The following is a 22,596-nucleotide window of genomic DNA, read 5'->3' as shown; positions in this document are numbered from 1 at the left end:
AAATTTGCTCTGAATGCATACAGGAAGGAAAAGTACAAATAATTTTTTTTTGTAAAAAATAAAAAAGTGCAAAATCTTTCATTTCTATACCTGTTTGGAAAAAAACTCTGGCAATTGTAGTGCGACACAGTGGACATGGAGTGCTGGTTGGATTGTCTTTGGCAAGCATCCTTAAACAAGGTTCACAAAAGATATGGTGGCATGGATAGCACATGTAAGGGTTGAAATAAACATCCAGACACACAGCACAGAGATAGCTTTCTTTATCTCCTCTGAGTTCCTGCTCATCATCTGTATGCAGGTTATCATTTGCAGGCTGCAAGAAGAAAAAGAGAACATATTTTCACATTCAGCTCATAACTATTTTTGATAAACCAATTGTCCAGAAGATCATTTTCAGTAATGGTTAAGAAGATTAATATCACACACGTGATATTCTTAAATTTAATACAGGTTAATACTTTTAAAAAGATGATGAAACATAAAACAGGAATATCAGAAAAAGTCCTCTGTGGGAAAGACGAAAAATCACAAGGCAGTAAAAGAAGGAAGTAACAAAACCAAAACGGCTAAGTAAAACTCTATTATGATCAGATTTCTTCTTTTAAAATTAATTTTTACAGTTTATATGTATCTGCATTACAAAAAGGCAGAAACATAGAATGGTATGGCTTGAATGGGACCTTAAAGATCATCTAGTTCCTACCTTCCTGCCATGTGCTAGATACCTTTCTTGAGACTAGGCTGATCAGAGTTCCACCCAACCGGGCCTTGGCACATCTGTAACTTCTCTGGTCAATCTGTAACTTCTCTGGTCAAACTGTTACAGTGCCTCACCACCCTCAAAATAAATTTTTTTTACTTAGTATCAAATCTGAACTTACCCTACTGCAGACTGAAGTCATGTCTCCTTGTTCTATCACTGCATATCCTTGTAAATATTCTCTCTCCATCCTTTACGCTCCCTTCAGGCACTAAATGGCCACAATTACATCACCCTTGAGCCTTCTCTTTTCCAACCAAATACTGAACAAACAAAACCACACTTTGAACAAACCAAATACTCAGTCTCCATTCCTCTAATTATTTTGGCAGCCTCGTCGGAACCTGCTCCAGCAGTTCCATGTCCTTCCTTGCTGTGCTCCCAGAGCTGATGCAGTCCTGCAGGTGGGGTCTCAGCAGAGCAGAGCAGAGGGGCAGAATCCCCTCCCTGCCCTGCTGCCCACCCTGCTCTGGATGCAGCCCAGGACACGTGTGGCTCTCTGGGCTGGCAGTGCCCATGGCTGGGGCATGTCCAGCCTCTCAGCCACCAGCACTCCCCAGCCCTTCTGAGCAGGGCTGCTCTTGATTCCTTCATGCCTCAGCTTGATATCATGACTTGCTCCAACCAGTGCACATTTCACTTGGTCTTACTAAACCTCAAGAGATTGCTGTGCACCCACTTTTTGAGTTTGTGCATGCTCCTCTGGATGGCATCCCATCCTTCAGGCGTGAAAATACCTTTGCTGTGCCAAGAAAGGCAAAAAAAAAACCTCTAAAAATAAACTGTGAATGGTTCTGCCTTTGAAAATTAATTTGTGAATGTTTATGTTTGTAATTGAATAATTACTTAATGTTCCAGCAAGAATGAGTTCAAAACAAGCCACAACTTTATTACTACAAAGCTCAGTATAAACCTTAGAGTAGAAAGTATAGGAACTCTTATCTTCTTTGGTAACTGCTTGCTTTTGTCAGCACATGTGCTCCAAATTTCCTTGCACTGCTATATTTGTAGGAAGACATAGCTGGACTTCCCAAATGGTGCTCATCCTATGTGAATGTAACAACTGGGGTGCATTGCCATGTTCTGGCTTTGCTCCTGTAAAATGACTAAACCTTCCCAAGTAATCTGAAGATCTGTTATTTATGGCACCTGGGTTTTTGGCTATCAGGATTTAGGAATTCTGCACTCTTCAATTTAGTGCTCCCACTGAGATTCTCCAAACCATGTGCCACTCAACTCGTTTCCCCTCCCCTCTGTGGAGGGCTGGAGAGGAGAATGGGAGGCACAAAAGGTGAAGATCACTGACTGAGATAAGAACAAAAACTGGGAATGGCAGTGAGATAAGAATATGAACAGTAACAGTAACAATACTAAAGGCATATATATGTAAGTATAAGGAAAACCACAGTTATTGTTCACTGTGGAAACCCCTGACATAAATACCCCACTGCTCCCTCTGGCTCAGAACCAGTGCCACCTGACTGCCCCCTCCAGCTTGGAACCGATGTTATCCAACCCTCCCTCCAGCTCAGAACCTGCACCACACTTACTCAACTGGAAGGAAGCCCTTCTCTTTGGAAGAGACTCTCTTTCCCCGACCCCAGCAATGACACAAGGTAGAATAGAATAATCCTTGAAGAGCTTAGCCATGCCCTCTCCTGACTACTGCAAAAGTTAACTCTATGGAATGAGGATATTGGGTTAAAGAAGCAACCAATCTTTTATTCATTATGGGAGACACTCAGAAGACATTTACTATGCTCTGCCTCTTCTATGCATCTTCTTTGTTTCTGTTTCTGGTTTTCTCTTTCACAGATCACAGAACCCAATATACTGCAATAACCAAGAGATCCACCATGATAAGCCAAGATAGGAGCGTATCAAGACACTGCTGAGCGTCAAAACTCTTCTCTCATCCCCCTTACTCCAAAGTCCCAATCCTTGCCTCCCCTGTGCAGCTGTGGTGAGAAGTGATAGAGAAGCTTTGGTGGCTGCCCGGAGTCCAGCCAGGGTCAATCCAACACACTATGCATTACAGAGGCCTGCTCCATTTGGACACTCATAGGCCATGACAGACCACTACTGCCTGACACTGGTACCAAAAGTTAATGACAATTGTTAATATTGGGGTTATGTAGATATGGAAATCTATAGATGTTTCAGAGAAGATTACATTTATGGCTTATTACACTTATGGCTTATACTTATGGTTTGGATTGCTGTGTTTCTCATTATTCCCAAAGACTATCTCTCTCTACAGGAATTACTGAACTCTGCAAATAGTGAGTAAATCCTTAACAGTATGCAATACAATACTGTGGATCGCATTAAAAATACAGAAAAATTCAGCCAGGATTTATCTGTTCTGGACAAACATTGTCCTGTCGTTCTACTTTAGCCTTTGCATTGCACTTTCCAGGATATTATGTGGCAAGAGCGCTTGTAAATTCTGAGCTGCTGTGCCAAAACCACATTGCACTGTGTCCAATCACAACATCTTGTACAACCATTATTGTCAGTAAATGTTTCTCTTACCTTAGAACTTAGTCTAAGAACTGTCAACAACAGTTTCTATTACCTTAGAACTTACTGCTCCAGCTTGATTTTCTCCACTTGACAGGGCTGAAGAAAACTTCGGTGTGTACTGAAATTTACAACAGGAGCAACTAGGATGTACTGATAAGCAGGAAGCACAAGTCTGGCTGCACTAACAGCCGCAGAAACTAGATACAGACAGGAACAGCTTGACACCATTACTTCCAGCTCCATGCTGTAGGAAAGGTTCTTAAGACAACATTAAATACTAGAGTATTACAACTATCAGTAAAACTGTTTAACTCAGACTGTCTCTACACTTACAGCACAGAAAACCCACACCAGAACAGAATGGCAAAGGGTAAAAGAATTTATTACAGCTAAGTAATTTTAGAATGAAGGAAGCTTCATTATACCATTTCTTTGGGAAAAAAAGTGGCAAATAATTTCGCAGAGAAAGTGAGGAAAGTAATCTCAGGTAATTACATGACTGATGACTTCCGCAGAAAGCAGGAAACACTAATACATTGTGAAAGCCCCCTCCAATGCTGCCACATTGGGAGGTCAGAATTAAGTGTTTGAACTCAATCTTAAATGTCTTTTCCAACCTAAGTGACCCTATGATCCTATGCAATGTCAAAAACATAATTAAAATCTAGAACAAAAACAATATACAGAAAGCTTTTGCTAACTGGTTTTGATGAGAAGTGTTTGGAAAGAAAATACACCTTGTGTCTAGAGAAGCTGACTGCAAGATAAATGTATTTAAAATGGCAATTAGGTAACTAAGAAGCTAGAGGCAAAACTTCTGAGGACTCACAAGTAACAGCTGGTTCTGAGACAGATTTGCAATAATGGTAAGATGCATGGACAGAGGTATCTAGAACCAATTGCAACTATCAAAAGTTGCAATTTGATCAAAAGATCAAAATTATTCTAATGTGCAAACAAGATATAATTAGGGGTAATTTTCTTAGTGGAAGAGATGTCTTTTCTACAGCTTTGTGCCCCTTTTCAAAAGATCTATATAGGCACATGGCATTATTCAGAACTGCAAAGCTAAAACCCGAGTAACTTCCTTGTGCAAGAACCTAATGCACAAAAATTTAAAAAGTCGTTATTTTTTTAGTTTGCAATTAAGTGGTGCCTATATATATTACTAGAGCCAGGGCTTTAGTGTATGCAAACTTAACAAGCGTAAACCAGGTTGGTTTTCTTACAGGATTATAGTACGAACAAAATTAAGAAAGTACATGTAAACATCAAGGACAGTGAAAGACTGTCAAATAATAACAGAAAAGGCTGGAAAGCAAAACTACTGCTCCTGAGAAATAAAGGAAAGGTAAGAGCCTTTCATCTTCCCACACTGATTGGGAGCTGCTAATGTGGCCTTGATAGTAATCCCTATATAGGGGGACATCTACAGTGGGACATCTGAAAGATATTAGTGAAAGAGAGGAATCAACTTCTGCTTGAGAAGCCTATAAAGCATGTTAAGGAACAAGGAGTCCGATACAGCAGTGGTTGAGAAGGGGCATGAAGCTATGAAATATGGATATTGGAGCTTGTGAGAAGTCTCTGCTACTGGACTACAGGAAAGTAGTTGATTCAGTTTCACATTCAGAAAGAATACATGCATCACTGGATATCTAATGCAACACATTATCTAATGTGCGGTTTACCTGCAATCATATGAAAGACACAGACCAAGTGGTCATACACACAAGAAAAGATTTTGTATGAAAGCTATCAGTAAAAGGAAGTTTAGAGTAAAACCTGGAAGCATGATCAAACAGTGGCAAAACCAAATAAGGCACATATGTCAATTGACAAAGTTGCCCTATTGTGAAAAAAACCCCAACCTACAAAACCATTCATTTTCAAATGACCTACTCAGAATGCCTTGTTATCTCAAAAATGTCCACAGTTGAAAGGAATGATGACTGAGGGAAAATCAGTTATATATTTCACATTATTATCTTGCAAAGAAAACTGCCTCTAGAATGATTTTTAGCTCTAAACCAGACTTGAACTCTTCAATTATAATGCAGAATTGGAATCATACACCTCAGGTCTGAAAAAGTGAGAAAGAATGAATATTGATACTGTTTAATACAAAAACAGAAGAAAAGAAATAAATGCTTCTTGGTTGTTGCTGGACAAAAATATCAGTAGCTTCACATTGTCCCATAACAGCTTTAGAATCTCTTAGACAATTGCAAACAGAACTGGTACAAGACTTATTACATCAGGTACATTGCTTCCTGAAAATGTCTTAAAATTGATGGGTATATTGGACACAGGGACTGAAATGACTGTCGTTGTTATGAGAAAATTTTTAAATTCAAACGGAATTTAACTAGACTTATTTCTGTAGAATAAATTAGTGACTTCTAATGGCATTTCAAAAGTAAACTCAGAAAAAAAATAAATCTAATATTAAAATGCAGAAAAATCCTAATCAAAAATGTTGCTAGCTATATTAGCAGAATTTCTTCCACATCAGGCTATAAGGTATGCCAGGGTTTGTATGCCTTTGAACACTGTTTCAGTTGACAGGTATAATGAATACAAAAGGACATATTTTCTGGTGTCTGGCAGAACTAAGCTTGAAACATAAAAATCATAATAGGGTAGAGAGATCAATGCCCATGGCCTAAACATCTTTACAAATCAATAACTGAGTCTAAATTCCCCACACTTTAAATTTCTCACCATACAACATTCCAGAAAAGCTCAAAGGCAAGCCAAAAACTTCAAAGCAGAGCCAAGCTGCCCAAGCAGCTCCGAGGAGCCATCTATTGCAATGTTCTCCATTCAGAATCACAGAACCACAGGATGAGTCAGGTAGGGAGGGACCACAGTGGTTCATTTCAACCAACTCCAGCAGGGAGTAGGATTGTGTCCAGACAGTTTTTGGGTGTCTCCAGTGAAGGAGACTCACAACCTCTCCGGATAATCTGCTCCAGTGCTTGCTCCCCTGCACAGTGAAGAAATTCCTCCTCATGCTCAGGTGAAATTTCTTGTGCATCAGTTCCTGGCCATAGCTCTTTTTCCCATTACTTAGCACCTCATAGAAGAGCCTGGATCCATCCCATTGACACCCTCCTGTCAGACACCAGTGTACATTGATAAGGCTCCCTCTCAGTCATCTCTTTGAGGCTGAACAGGACCAGTTCCCCAGCCCTTCCTTACAAGAGAGATGCTCCAGCTCTTCAATCATCTTTGTAACCCTCTACTGGACTCACTCCAGGAGCTCCATGTCTCTGCTGTCCTGAGGAGCCCAGAACCGGACACAGCACTCCAGGTGAGGCCTCACCAGGGCTGAGAAAAGGGGCTGGATCACCTTTCATGACCTGCTGGCAATGTTTCCCTAATGCACCCAGAACAGTCTTGGGCACTGCACTGCTGGCTCATTCAGACTCTCTCAGCTGCATTTGGGATTGATAAATTACTCTAGGGGAAAAAACGGGAAGATATTTTGTTCATTATTTTTCTAGAGAAATTTCTTTCTAGAGCTGAGAAGCTAACAGTGGTATTTTTTAATTTATGTTTTATTTTGGTTGTATTTTAGTTGTAGGTGGTTTTTTTTTGTGAGTGCAGAGGTTGTTTGGGTTTTTTGGTTTGGTTGTTTGTTTTTTATTCAGCCTCATTTAGAAGTTGCCTTAGGCACAGGCACTGGAGTTGTTCATCAAGGACAAGTACAGGTTGGATGGAGTAGTGGGTGATCCAGTCTAGTGAGTGGCACCTCTGTCCATGGAAAAGGGCTGGAAGTAGATTCCAATGCAAAGCATGCTATGATCTTGAGTGCATTGTAGACCAAGGCTTCTAAGACAACTACTGAGAAGACACATATACTAGAGCACTTTAAGAAAGAAAAGAATTATAGAATGCCTGAGACATAGCAAGTTAACCAATTTGGTTCAATGAGAAATTTTTACTTTGTCAGGAGACAAAGACTTATTTTGTTGAAGAAGTGGGAAAAGACCTCAGAAAAAACAAACAAAGGGGAAGAAAATTATCTAGTAACTTTTCTTTTCATTTGTGTCCATACCTCATCCAAAAAAAATGACTATTTTAATTTATTGCTGATTCATATTGTTTTAATCAAGTTGAAACAGGCCACACAAAAGTGAATGTATCTTGTGCTAGGCACTGTACATAAGTATTATGCACTTATCCCCTTTCTTTCCAAGCATCTTATATTATATACTTCAGTTTCTTATTATGACAGATTTGAAATTTTTAAAGCATTTTTTATTATGCAATTTGGTTAATCTCTGCAGTTCCTTCTATGGAGTACCAGCCTTTAGGCTTTTGAAATACACATCTAAACTGGCAGCTCTACATATTATTACGCTTTTAGAAATTTCTCTAAGAAGAATTGTATTTAAGGAACATCTCTAAACACAGCTTTTATGAAAATATCTTGAAGATCCCTGCAACTAATTTATAGGTTTATAATAAGGTTTTATTCCTATTAAAATAATTCAATTATAAAGAATAATTGAGAGATGGGCCACTGGAATAAATATTACTCAAAATTCTTGTACCACAATCATATAAACACCTTAATATTTATAATCACCCTTAGCTAGTATATAAGAAATTAGTACCATGTTACAAGCTTATCTTTGTTTTCATTTTGCATTTCATAAAACACATACATAGTTTATATAGCATGTAAAAAGACAATGTCAGCTTTATAGTTAAGTAGCCCATGAAGCTTGCCACCAGAAATAAACATCCAGGCACAGCTGTTAGTGTCACTAGATCTAAGAATAAAGCAAATATTAACAATTATTAATCTTTATTGTAACCATTATTTCAAACAAAGAGAAGGAAAATTCATTCCCAGAGGCCTGCAGAAATTTCTGTGAATCTCACAGAACCTTGATACTATGCCTCAATCATAGATAAAAGGATCTGTTGGCCTTGTGGCATGAATTGCAGAGAAAACTTTTTTTTAACAACTTCTTTTCTTTTTTTAAAGATGTTGTATGTTTTACAAATACATTAGAGCTGGAAGGTCAAATTAGAGTCCTAAAGAAGTAAAAAATTGATTGGCTTTTGTTAGTTAGAGCAAAACAGTTGCTATCTACACTTGAAGTCCAACTCTCTAGTACAGTGAGTGCAACTCTCCTCTAGTACAAACTTGTAGCTGTTCTGGTTCCTGGTAAAAAGATATAGTCCTGTCAGTTTACATACAAATGAGATGAAGAATCAGAAAATATTTTGGCTTTAGATTAATTTTTTACCTGCAGAACCAGATTTTGTTTTCTTTTTTTTTCAATTTTAGCAAAAAGATTTAGAGCACTGAAATAACAGACAAGGGCTTATTTTTTAATTATTTCTCTAGGATTTGTGTGAAAGTATACATTATTGCTTTTAGGGAAAATGCTCATAACAAAATGTCTGTAAAAGCATATCTTGAACAGTGCTGCTACATTTTGGCATCTTTGCATAAGTATAGTACTGGAAAGAATGCATTTGAAATGCTTCTGGTCATTTAGTATAAATTAAAGGCAAATTACAGCAATGCACGACATGATCTGAGGTAACAGCATACAACCAACACTTAATGAAGAATACCAACTCTTACCATTTACATATGTCTCTCCCCCAGCACTATACAGCAGAAAGTGGAGTAGGCAACATTGAAGAGAGCTGGTCAGATGTGGAGGTCGGCTGCTGTTCTGAACAATGTTTATTAACTGTTTATAACTCAACGCCATTCCATTTGTGGAACACTGTTTTCCAAAATAAGAAAAATGTACAGATTTTTAGTTTCTTACCAGTCTTACTGCTCCTGGCATTTGCCTGCTCCAAGGTAAGGTTCTTTATATTCATAAAGTCTACAGCAAGTACAAAGATTTGTCTGCTAGCAATTAGCAGAAGATCAACATAATGAGAATTACACAGTTTTTGGCTGCTACTTACTATTTGGGACAGAAAGATGAGTTTGCTGAACTGAACTCTCAGTAAAAACTTTTTCAAAAATGTCTTCAAATGATTTTCAAACTAATTCCTCAGTTTTATTATGTAGCCATTACCATCCTTTCAGTCATCAGTTGTGGGGGTTACATGATCACTCCGGTTTTATTAATACAATAATAACATGTTTCAAACATAGGTTGGAAAAAGTCCAAAGGACTGGGGTAGAAGTCACAAAATTCTTCCCTTTTATTCATCAGATAGAAGAGATTTTAGTTAGGATTCATAACAACTGCGACCAAAGGAAGTATTCAACCCATATAAATTGACTCTCTTATTTTTATTCACCAGGATGTGCATTATGGTACAACCACCTCTGACCCTTCTTTTGGACACCTGTGGAAGGTGATATCCTTCTTTCTGGGGGTGGGCGACCATTGTGTGCCTTAGATTGAGCTCACCGTTCACCCCAAAATCATGAGTTCTGAATCTGCAAGCATCTTCTGTTTCCACAACTGAGGTATAGCTTGTGAGATATCACATTAAAAAAAAGATTCACTTAGTGAGATGAATTGCTTTAAAATAAGTTGCCCTAAAATTAGGAACCTAAAGCTATATTTAGACAATTAAAGGACTGTCCCAGTTTTCAAAGAGTTTCCTTATCTGGCTGGAGCAATTGGGTGATCATCTTCCTTCGAACAATCAGGCCACCTATTTAAAGTGTGTTGACTAAGTTTTTAAAAATCAATTTAAATACTGATTACTTAAATAGACTCCATCACTAAACAGTGTTTAGAGTACAGCATTCAACTGTTCTGAAGGAAAATTAAGATAAACAAAGGGTTTAAAAAAATTATATATATGAGAAACTTAGGTAAAGGTTATCAGATTGCATCACTGTTGCTTTTTTTAATATCTACTAACACGACTGTGGAATAATCTTAGATTCATTAGAATCAAGTAATTTAATTCACTTCTTACGCAGTTCAATATGACTTGGAAAAATTAATATACAGTTTTCCCTTAAAATGCAAACAAACAAATCCCCAAAATATACAAGTATCTCTTTCTACTTAGGAAAAAAATAATGAAAATTATATTAGATTTTCCATTAATACAAATTTAAAAGAAGTAAAAGCCTGTTTGATTTCTTACAGAAGCTGTATTGCCTTTCTGGAGATTTTCTCAATGTTGTAAAAAACATTTTCAAAAGTAAAAAATTATTTAAGGTTAAGAGCCATCAACAAGACCTTTATCTCCATTTTCATAACATAATTATCTGACTCAGTAAAACTTATAGTTTGTAATCCTTCTGTAGTAGATATTGCAATGCTAAATTAAAACAATAAAAAACCAAAATACAAAAGTGTTTCAGATGTTCTCATGCAGCAATAGAAAAAAATTATGTCCCCTTTGTTTCTTCTTTTCAAGCTAACCTTGGAGACTGACACTGAAATTTTATCCTGAGCTATGGAAGAAAATAATCCAGGTGGACCTGCAGTAACAAAGTACACCCCAAATGTTGTATATATTGTTTTTTTCTGACAAATAATATCTAGATGTTCAGTTTGATTAATCCTTGTCTCCTCAACTCTTAATCTTTATGATACTTCATCAGAAATATTATTGTAAACTGTGGCTCTGTATCGGCAGCAATAAGCAATACATTCTTTCCTTATTATTTTATTTGGTCATATTCAAAGTCATCCAAATAGTGCAAAAGCTTATTTCCCTCAAATGTAACTGTTAGATGCCACAATATGAAAGTGCTAAACATTGATGGATTCAAAGGGGTCAGCTGTCAGTATTCTGGCACCTGTATAAATTCACTTTCCAGATACTTAAATTAAGCTGCTGTTATCTTTTCTGTCTGATAAACAGAGCAGAAAATATTGCTAATTTTTTATTTCATAGAACAAGTGAACAATTTTGTATGCATGCATCTTTCTGTAATTATTAGTAATTTCATATACACCTCTATAAACACTTCATCTCATGAAGAGCAAATTACATTTCCTGAACACCTATTGAACCACTGTCACTTTATTTTATGCAAGACATAAATTTTCTCTGTTGTAGAAGCAAGATATTGCACCCTATTTCATTTTCAGATGTTATTTACAAAGACAGTGAGGCCATTTTAAATTCTAGGGCGCCATCCTTTCTCATGAGCCTTCCTACAAAAGCCTTGAGGGGTCTGAACAATTGACCTCTAAAGATTTCAATGTTTTCTCTTTGCAACAGTTTAATAATGCAGATTTTTCTTCTAATGAAGGATCCCACAAAGTCTTTCAGAAACTGATTATGAAAATCCACTCTCCCAGACCAAAAAAAATTGGAGTCTGTAAAGCTTTTCTTTGGAATTGCAGGATGCTGAAACAGAAAACCAAACTGAACATCTACTATTTCACATTTCTCTGCCTGGATTAAAAAATTTAGGATACAACTACAAATGTTGTTGCAATACACCAACAGAAAACTGAATCTAAGTAGCTGCTACTTACCTTTCAACAACATTACCACAAAATATGATTTGCTTTAGATGAAGGCAAAATTCTTGTTTGAGGGCTAAAACTTTTCAAAAAGTAGACCAGAAAAAAACCCATAAGTATAATCACTTTCATAACCATCATCATAAGCATGGTCATCTTCTCATGTCTAAAATGAATAGTTTTGTATTTAACTTAGCACTGGCAAACCTTATCTAAAAAGCTTAACAGCTCATGCAAAAACTTGCTATTTACATTCATTAAAATTCTCAAAATACATGGATTTACTAAAGTGAATGCTCTGCCCTAATACTTCACATATTTGACCGAACTTAGATATATGACATAATGAATACTTGGATCTGGCTATGATAGCCAACATGCAAAATAATTAATCATCGAAATACAAGGCATCTCAAAAATTTCACTGCTGACATCCTAAAAATACTTGCAAGACTGACACCAAGAAGATATAAAAGAGTTTGGAAATTTGTAGAAATACAAAGAAACTAGAACACACAACTTACAATGTTTTCATGTGAAGAACAGTTCAAAATATATACAAGAAAAAAAAGACCAGGAAAAGTTATTTCAGACTTATTGTTCTACATGGTGTAAAATAAACTGCAATTTATTTTTGTGGCAAAGTACTGTACTATAGTTTGATACTAGATTATCTATCCCTTTTCTGAAAAATCCAAGAGATGCCCACTGCCATTAACATCTTAAGTAAAGATTGTTTCATTTTTAATTATCCATAGTGACATTAGGCAAAGACATTACATACTTTGCATCTAGTATAACAGTGAGGGGAAAAATGGAGTTACTATAAAAATAATCCTAGTAGACTGAGGTAGAGGACAGAGCTCACCCAACAGACTCCCTCAAATTTCTATGACTCTCTAGTAAGGTCTTAGAAACTTTTTGATGTTAGCTAATAATTTTCATCTCCTTAATGTGGGCAGCATGCTATGTCCTAGTTTAGCAGGACAGAGAAAGTATTTTCTAATGAGGAAACGTAATAGTCAAAGACAAAAGACCCAATACAGTGAAGCACACAAAGCAAACCAATGCCCTTTAATTTGATTGTGCTGGGTTGGTTGCCTCCTTAATTTAAGTTTGTAGCTGACAAACTGTGAGCATTTTTAGATGTATTATTTATGTCAGTTCTTCAGGCAAAAGCAGGGCACGATTGGAGCAGCAAAGCTCACTTTTACACTGTTCAAAAGCCTGCCAATCTTACAAAGAATAAAACTTGTTAATCTACAAACTTTTCGTTTTATGACTTTCACAGTGCACTCCACGCAAGGGTAGCCCTTAATTTTGGATCTTAAAGGACACAAGCTAAAGCCTTTAAGCAGAAGATGTAACATAAAGCCTTTATGAAGGTTACAACCAGCACAAATTCTTAGAGTGCATGACAAATTCCAATCTTCTAGCACCTAACATTCTGCTGCTAAAAAGAAGTTTTAGTACTCAGATAAACCTTCAAAAGTAATAAAATTTAACTGACAGAGACAACCTGAAAGAAAAACTCAGCGATGCGAGCTCTGTCCTGCTTAAGCATAACTTCTTAGTTATGAAGTCCATCAACGTCAACTTTAGTCATTTAACCATGATCATTTAGTGGATACATGATGCATGAAACAGACTAAGGAACTGGAGGGGCTGCTGGGAAGACAATGCAGAGAAAAGCTGGAAGGTGTGTCAAAAAACTAACCAAATGCAGAAATAAAAAAATTTCCTCATACATAGTATAAAGATATATGGCATAGATGTCCGTCTGTGCTTTGTATTTGTGGCCAAAATAGTGCTGGTAGCACACCTGTGTTTTGGCTATTGCTTCATTCCTTGGAATGCTTCCTTTCCTGTTACAAACAGGCTGAGACTGGGCTTGAGGTTGGGAGTTGATAGAGTCAAGACAGGTGACCCATACCACCGAGTGTGATGTTCAGAGAGTTGAGGAGGAAGGGGTGAATGTTTGTGGTTGTATTTCTCTGTGCAAGCATTAATTACATGTGCTGAATCCCTGATTCCTAGGAAGCAGACGGACATCTAACTGCTGATAAAAACAGTGAATAGACTCTTTTTGCTCTGCTTGCACACAGAGCTTTTACCTTGCCTGGTAAATTCTCACTATCTTGATCTGTGAGTGTTGTCACCTTCCTTCCATGTGCCCCCACAAGAACGGACTCCCTATTTGCCTTTGCAAGAGAGATGAGTGAGCAAGGGGCTGGCTGGCTGGGTGTTTGGCTGCTGGCTGGGGTCAGCATATAGCTGCTCTGAAGGAACTGAACAGATATAAGTGTTTAATTATTCTTCCAAGGACTGTATCTTGACAGGAATAAAGAGGCATACATAAATAATTTTATCAAAAAACAAACAAAAAAATTTCTCCCAAACCAACAAACAAAACAAAACAAACAAACTAGTCACTTGTTCCATAATGATGGATGATAATTGCACAATAAAAATAAGAAACCATTATAGTACTATGTTAAATGATGTACACAAGTTTTTAATAGTTCTTCAGCCTTCAATCACATTTCATTCACATTGCTCCTTGGATTACTGTATGTAAACTTTGAGATTCAACAGTTATTTTTTCAATGCCAGAAGAGACCAATTCATATTAAGTGCTTTAAAACATTATGTAAAAAGTTCTTGTCAAAAGCCCAAACCAATTCCATAATATAATAAAACCCAGTGAAATCTTACTTCTATGATTTTTATAAAATCCATTATCATAAGCCCCTCAAACTAAGAGGGAAGAGATCAATGACAGATAACATTGGAAAGGAGATTGTGAACTTGTCCCTAGGTCTGCATTATATACCTGCTCTCACTAGATCAATCTATGTTCTTCCTGGCACCAAATCTATTCACTAAGATACTCCTGAGATTGCAAAGATAACACAGCAACACAGAATCTGATAAATTAATGCCAAAATATGATGCCTGCCTTGTCTCTGGGTGTTGTAGATTTTCAATGATTGGTGACTTTCTGAAGCCTAAATGTGGTACAAACAAAAATTTAAATCAAATAGTGCAAACAATACATCACTGCCTTGGTAGTAATGACACTTTGAAAAGAAAGGACCACAGACATCGTCCTTGACAAAGATTATGACTTTGTTCTCATTTTTCCCAGGAAGAGCATTTAATTTTCTGTGCTTACAACAAAAGCACATAATCTGACAATCTAGATGATAAAGTTCTCTAGGTCTGTATTTCAAAAGGACAATCTTGCAGAAGTTTAAAATGTATACACACTAACATCAAACAGATGATAGCACCTCATTTTTTTCTTTACACTCATTTACAGAGCAAATACCATAATTTAGCTCTCTACTTGTATCAAACAAAGTTACTCTATAGTGGAAAAATATTTTATAATGGAAAAAGTTACTTTATAATGGAAAAAATAATCTCAAATATTATTTTATAAAATGTGTAGCTGTACACATAGTAAAAATCGTCATATGGCTATCTGATATAGCTCCTTGTTCTAGAGCTGCAATTCTTTCAAGAATTCAAAGGTTAACAAGATTCTTAGAAGAACTATGACTCATTTCAGTTAAAAATTACAACAATTTTTACAAGGCATAAAAATCCAAGAAAACTCTTTACAGAACACAAGCTCTCCAAGTTTGAATATAGCTGTTTTAACTTCAGTTTTCAGTACAGCAGAACAAATGTATGTTACCATCAGAAACTATCCTTATAGGGAGCTACTGTCTGTGCTGTTAGACAGTTAAGTGTGAATTTGTTTTACCCAATTGACAAAGGTTATTTGCCAATTAAAGCTTTAAATAAAATTGCTTATTCCAAAGATATTTGCAATAGTAACCCAGCAAACAATTAATCTCTTGGAACTTGAAATCTATTGCCTGAATCAGAGACTTTTAAACACTTCTGATAATATTTATTTTTAGGTTTTGATTATACTGGTTTTGAGCATCCTGATTTACGAATATCTAAATTAGATATTCATTTAAAACTTTCAAATACAGATAACAGCTCAGTGAAAGCATATACTGTAATTTATAGCATAATCAATGAAAAACTATTTTACCTGTAAAATGAAACTAAATTAATAATTCAGACTGCTCCATATTACCAAAATCAATGTAGTATCATTCCTGCATCTGAGAAAAATACTACATAAAATTACGATCTCCAAGACTGGAGATGGTTTGTGGTTTGCACCAGGGATATACCTATATACATACATATATACAAATGAAAATTCTTTCAATTGGGTAAGATGATCATTCAATCAATGTCTGGGCTTTTCATCATTTTCGTCTCTTGAAATACCCCAGGATTCCTAGTGCTTCGATGAAGTACCTACACTGTACTCAACAGTCTCAAAGAAAATACTGCCTGGAAAATGCGGCATGCTTACTTTTGCATCAGTTCAAACTAAAATTTAAATTGGCATACCCTGGTCTTAAAGCCTCACCACAGCATGTCATTGGTTTCACACCAGTCTCTGAAAACTTTCTCCAGCTGTAATCTCACTGAGCTAACTAGTGGTCTTCAGAGCAGAGCCACTCAGTTGATCAGAGGGCTGGAGCACCTCTCCTTTGAGGAGAGTCTCAGAAAGCTGGAGTTGTTCAGCCTGGAGATGAGAAGGTTCCAGGGAGACCTCATGGCACCTTCCAGAACCTGAGGGGACCCTACAAGAAAGATGGGGAGGGACTTTTTACAAGAGCATACTGTGACAGGATGAGGAGGAATGGCTATAAAACAAAAGAGGGTCGATTTAAACCAGATATTTGGCAGAAATTGTTTACTGTGGGGAAGTGAGGCACAGGTTGCCCAGAAAAGCTGTAGCTGACCCATCCCTGGAAGTGTTCAAGGCCAAGTTGGATAGGGTTCTGAGCAACCTGGTCTAATGGAAAGTGCCCTGCCAATGGCAGTGAAACAGATGGCTTTTAAGGTCTTTTCTAAACCAAACCATTCTGATTCTATGATTTCCAGAACATACTGTCTTTTTCAGAGAATATTTTTAATTTTCCAAAATTCTGATATGACACTAAAAATTTTCTACAGAGATAAAATTAAAATGCAACTGACTCTTCAAGCCTTGAAGTTCTCTGAAAAATGGCTGGGCAATTTTTCTGCTATCAAATGTTAAAAATACAGTCAGTTCTGTAATTTCAATTCAGTTTTAAAAAAGCTTGTAGAGAGTAGTTAATTCTATAGTTCTACAGTTAATATGCTTATGATGTACAATCATGTCCACTCAAACCAAATTTAGTACAAAGCAAGGAGCCAAAAACAAGAGTGAAAAACTGTCTTTCCTAGAATAAACTGAGGACTAAGTTCAGTCTTAGGGTTCAGACTTTGGTTACCCAACACTATCAGCATAAAGGTCACTCAGGCACAACTGCTAGGTAGGATGCTCCTTTTCATTGCTCTTGCATCATTAAGTAGAAATTAAAATTTATGCCCTCTAACTATTTTAGTATCTTAGGAAACACTGGATTCACCAGATCCATGGTTTGTATTGTACTTTTGCTGTGTTACCATACCCATTTTTAAACCCAAAAATAACCTCATTGCCTTGTGAAAAGAGGGCAATTGCATCACTAGATGAGCAGGCTGTTCTTAGTGCCTAAGAAGTGCTCTCTAAAGTGTTAACTGTTAAATACTTTTCACTACAGAAGTGGAACACACAGCTGGAACTAGGGGTTCAGAAGTGTTCTTTTGTAAATGAAAAAATAAATACCTGTATTAATATCTTTTATAAATTCCCTTCATAAATGGTACTGCGCAGGTGCTTAAACTGATCTTAATTAAATTGGAAACAACACGGTTTTGCACAAGACTGGTTCTCCCTATCCCAGCTCTCCCCCCATCCCTACTCACCACCTCCCAGATATTTTACGTTTTCTTATATAACATAGGAGGAAATTTACTTTCATAGTTTTTTTAAATTTTGAAATAATATTTTAGACTCTGTTGCAGAAAAAGTAGTCCTTCCCAACACTACCCCCACCCAGTAATCCCTAATAGTTCCGCAGCAGTATAGAAATGCTATAGAGGCAAAATACAAACTTCCTGACCATGCAGCAAAGCAATGTATCATGGTATATGCCATATGATTTAAGCATAGATTGTTAAATACATTAAATATGTGAAGTTAGAAAAATCTCAAAAGCAGATACAAAAGTCCACCTTCAAAATTTAGAGAGACAGAAGCTGGATCACTTTCACATTCACATTATAAAGGGTTTCAATACACAATGGTAATACTCTAGCCCTCAACTTAATTCTGTTCACAGCAAATCAGTCCTGGATAATGTCTCACACACTTCCACTGAGAATAATTACATTTTTATAGCCATCATAAGAAACATCCAGCAAGTGAAGATGATTAGCTGATGGGAAATAGTATGACTACAAACAACCACGACTTTAACACAAGAATATTTCCTATCAAGATTGTTAGACTATGGAACAAAAATCAAAAGTGTAAGCCATATTTTCATGTTCTAGCTTAGCTGATCTACCAGCTAGCATTTGTTTACTTCCAATCACACCATTCCAGCTATAGTACTATGCTGGCTGCAGCAAACTAGTAAACCCAACAGGATCTGATGTGGCAGAAGAAGCAATAGAGAAATATTTAATTTTAGGTTTTTTCCTCTCTGAACCCAGACAACATGGGTCAGATGAGACAAGAGAGGCAGCCAGTTCCGGCCGGAATTGTATGTGGGTTCCTTTTCATCCACTTTAACTTGAAACTAACACCTACGTTGCCTACTCACACTATCATTTAAACTAAAAAAGCCATCAGATACTGGCGTGTTTCAGCTCTGTCATGTGCTTCTGATTGTGTTGGTATTTTGAACAAAGAACTGTGCAAGTTTCCCAGAATATAATTCATAAAACTAAATTGCAACAGCGTATCAGCAGGACAGTGAGTCATATACCTTTCATTGATGTTCATGCTTGACAAAAACAAAGCATAATTCCTGGAAATTTCTGGTTCAGTCACAAACACCCTGTGCCCGTCCACCATTCTGACAGCTTCATGTTGTTCCGACAGTCTAAAAAAAACACTAGTAGGAGCCCCATAGAATGGAACATGATGTAGCATAATACAATAACATACCTTTTATTTTTTCTTGTGCCAAAAATCTAGCTTGGTTAGCAAGTTGTCAAAAGGACTACTCTGTAAAGTAACAGGGACTTTGAACTCTTAGTGAGCTTCCAAAACAATGCGTCATGGAAGATGCATCTTACACCAACAGGCTCCAAATCAGTAAAGATGAGCTACTGGCATTGATAAGAAGTTTGCACTTAAGCACAGATTTTTGGTGGAACAAAATTTAAACAAAGCACTGCTTTGTTTCTGAATAAATTTGACACTAACCACAAAAATTTTTATAAACATAAATATTCTACACTAAATTAGGGGGGTTGTGTCCTTAGAAAAATTCCCTAGATCAGGCGAAAAAACAGGCGAAGTTCTTGTACAACTATGGAATGGTTTCACTTTGGTTTTTACTAGTATGTCTTAACTTCTTTCTTTAAAAGTAAAAAGATAGAGCTAAATGAAAAAAAGACACTCTCCATCCTGTGTTCCATATACACCCACAGGTTTCTGTCTATTTCTTCAGCTTCAACATAAGTGCAAATTGATGGGCACCACCCTGTTTTCTACTTAGATTTCACTGGTGCAAGTAGTCATAGCCTCCAGTGAGTTTGCTCTCTTTCACTCCATTCCCCTTTTATTTTTTTATAGTCTAGCTTCACAACAAAGCACAGTAGAAGCAGGGAAGGTACATGCATTTGCACTCAAGCTCCACTACCTTTTGCTGTTCCTCTGCCTTCAGCTGCAGTTCCATGTATCATAGCAGGAAAGCTAAAGAAAGAGACAGGAGACAGCGAAAGAAAAAAACCTGAATTTATTTCTTAGGCTAAGTAGTCTCACCCTTGGATTCTAAAGGTACAGTCTGCCAGTGAACTTCCAATCAGTTCTGCCTGTGCCAGGTCTTTTCCCTCTCCATACATAAAGGAACTGCTTACAAACTAGAATGGGACACAAAGGAGAGCAGACAGTGATGTGAGGGACATTTGGGTCATAATTCACTAGCTGAGGGGTTTTGCTGCAGAGTTTCTATACCTATGGCACTAAAATGCAACAGTTCACATTCCATACACCATGTATATGCTTGGAAAATACTGACAAAGTTTCTTATGGTATCCATTTTGAGGTATAAGAATTTTCTTCCACTATTCACAAAATCCCATTTTCGGCCTGTTTTTCCGGAAGAATTATTTGAACAATTGAATGCTACATACGATAAATGATAATAAAAAGCACACTGCATACAAAAGTACAGCAAGTCTGTTCCCACAGCACATGCACAACCATATTTGAAAAATGACAAAAGATTGATGGAAGACAAGTGGAAAAATACCCAAAGGTATTTTAAAGTTCAAATAAGAAATTGAAGATAAAGTGCTGAGAAAACACATGAGAATTCAAAAAAGCAGCTGCAGTGGTCTGAAGTCTTTTGATATGGTGTCATGTATAGCATATGGAAGGACAAGAAAGGCAAACTGCTGCCAAGAACGCAGGTAGAATATTAGGCAGAGAAACTTAGGACAGATAAACAGATACTGTGAATCTCATTTAATCAGATCACTGGATGTATTGAGATTCAAAATGCCAAATGAAATCTGTCAAGAATTGACATGAGAAGCAAGGGAACAATGTATTTCTGTAGATGTAACTGATGAAATAGTGATATAGATAAAGAGAAACAGAGAATCATATAATGTTGTGCTAGAGACAATAAGATGTTCACTGCTGCTTCCCCTAACAGGTTTTACATTAGTTCAATCTAGAGAAAAAACAGAGAACAACTGGGAGCACATCTTAGCACTGTGGCTGAGCAACTAAATTCTACTGTATCTTTCCATTATAAAGTAAGATTATATTATACTAATAGTGGCTCAAGGTAAGCCAACGATATCCTCAAAACATTCTGTCCCCACTGTGTTGGGTCACATACTGTGCTTTCCACATTTATCCCAAAAATTCAGTACTGTGCACACATTTGAATTAAAACAGTTTCCATGCACTAATCAATGTTACATTCATGCTTAAGGTAAAGGGAATTGGGTTACTTTTAGAACAAAAGGAATCCAAAACACATATATTCCCATGGTGGTAAATACCGTTCTAAATGTGGATTCTATAGATTAACAGATTTCAATCCAGAAAGATTAATCTAGTAGTAATTCTAATACATTATTTATATCCTCATTAAACAGCTTTTAGAAACCAGATCAGTCTGTTGTGCTGTGCTGCAAATGGAAAGAGCAGCATATTGTCACAGCAACTGCAAAAATGTTCTGCCTTTCAGTTTAGAGGTTCCCTGATGAAGAGAATTGATTATCTATCAGAATTCTCTCTGTTCAGCAGTTTTTTTAATGCATAAACCCAAAATTCAGTTTGCCAATACACCAAAAACAGTACTCCTCTTTACCATAACATAATTGACACAATCAATTCTGTCTGGATTTTGGACTCACCTCAAAAGGACTACTCAATAACACAAGCCATGTCATTATGCAGCCAAGAGGAACTACCGGGTGTGCTCATGTCTACCCTTAAAAAAATCTCTTCCCATTATTTTTCTACAGCCTAGTCTGTCCTGTAGAAAGTGATATGGAACACCAAACCCACTAAATGGGTTTTTCTGGAAAAATGCAAATTATAAAAACCATATGCAATTGCCCACAAGCAATGCTGTCTTTTTCACTTTGCTATTCTAGAATCCTATTTTCCAATACTGTCAATAAAACAAACAAGAAATTCTCTAAACCACATATTTGATATGCATCAGAGTAGAGGAATAAAAGCAAATTAATCTAACTGAAGAAGAGCAGGTCCCATGCAGGAGGACATGTTCCTTCTGGATGTGCCAGTGCTGACTGGTCTGCTGCACTGCGGCTTGATGTCTACAGATTTTTGCCTTATGACTCGTATCTTTCCCTATTACAAAGCTCCTGTACAGCATTTTACATAGAGCATTTAGGAGTCTACCACGTAAATTGAATTTCCTAAAATTTCCTAAATATTAGCAGTTATCTGAATAAAACTTACCAAATGATAAATTGTAGCTAGAATGAAAAAAGAGGTCAGAAAACATTGAGGAAATACACAAAAAGGAAGATTGTAAATTTTTTTCCATACAAATGATCAGCCCACAGTTTATAGTTTTTATACAGAAAAATGACTGGCACACAGTTTTTACCTTCCAAGAATCAAAAGTGTAATGTTTCATGCTATTCATGCATGTTTGTTGGTTTTTTAACAAACATTTTGCTACAACCAATTGGAGCAGAGTCAGAATGCTCCACAGTCATCTATTCTTTCCAATTCAGGGAGCCTACTCAATGTAACACTCCACAGTGCCTGGTTGCATTCATTATTTAATGTATTTTAGTTCCTTCACCATGTGCAACCTTTTTGATGTTTTAATGAATGTTATTTCCTCTGTTTCTTAATAATTAAATAATTTCCATTACTTATTTTCTTAATCTGTAAATTGCTTGGCTTCAAAACTAGTATGACAAGAAAAACAGTGGGATAAGCAAACAGATGGAGATTTTTTTCTAGTAAAGAGCATTTCAGAGTTGCACCATAATTCTAGCTCTCCTCTTCCTGAGACATACTAATTTTAATCTGAAAATGGAAACTGAGATATTCTAGATTACATCTACTTTTGATTTTCTAATTTGACTTTTTAAAAAGTCCCTAAAATTCTTGTTTCTTACACATTTTTGTTGTGTTTGTGTGTGTGTGTGTGTGTTTGCTTTTGGTTTTGTTTGGTAAATTTTTTTTGG

The 22,596-nt window shown here is 36.6% G+C and overlaps 1 protein-coding gene across 2 annotated transcripts in view; it reads right to left on the bottom strand.

Annotated features, from left to right (window-relative positions):
- The window catches only part of RNF180 (ring finger protein 180), a 69,844-nt gene that overhangs the window by 23,936 nt on the left and 23,312 nt on the right, over positions 1-22,596 (bottom strand). For both annotated transcript variants that reach the window (XM_064736535.1, XM_064736534.1), the window contains exon 5: positions 91-316. In XM_064736535.1, the coding sequence (XP_064592605.1) occupies positions 91-316 (226 nt within the window). The remainder of the gene's footprint in view (positions 1-90; positions 317-22,596) is intronic.

Source organism: Zonotrichia leucophrys, chromosome Z, assembly GCF_028769735.1.
Source record: "Zonotrichia leucophrys gambelii isolate GWCS_2022_RI chromosome Z, RI_Zleu_2.0, whole genome shotgun sequence".
NCBI lineage: Eukaryota > Metazoa > Chordata > Aves > Passeriformes > Passerellidae > Zonotrichia > Zonotrichia leucophrys.
The sequence above is the reverse complement of the archived record's forward strand: the minus strand, read 5'-3'. Positions and strand labels throughout refer to the sequence as shown.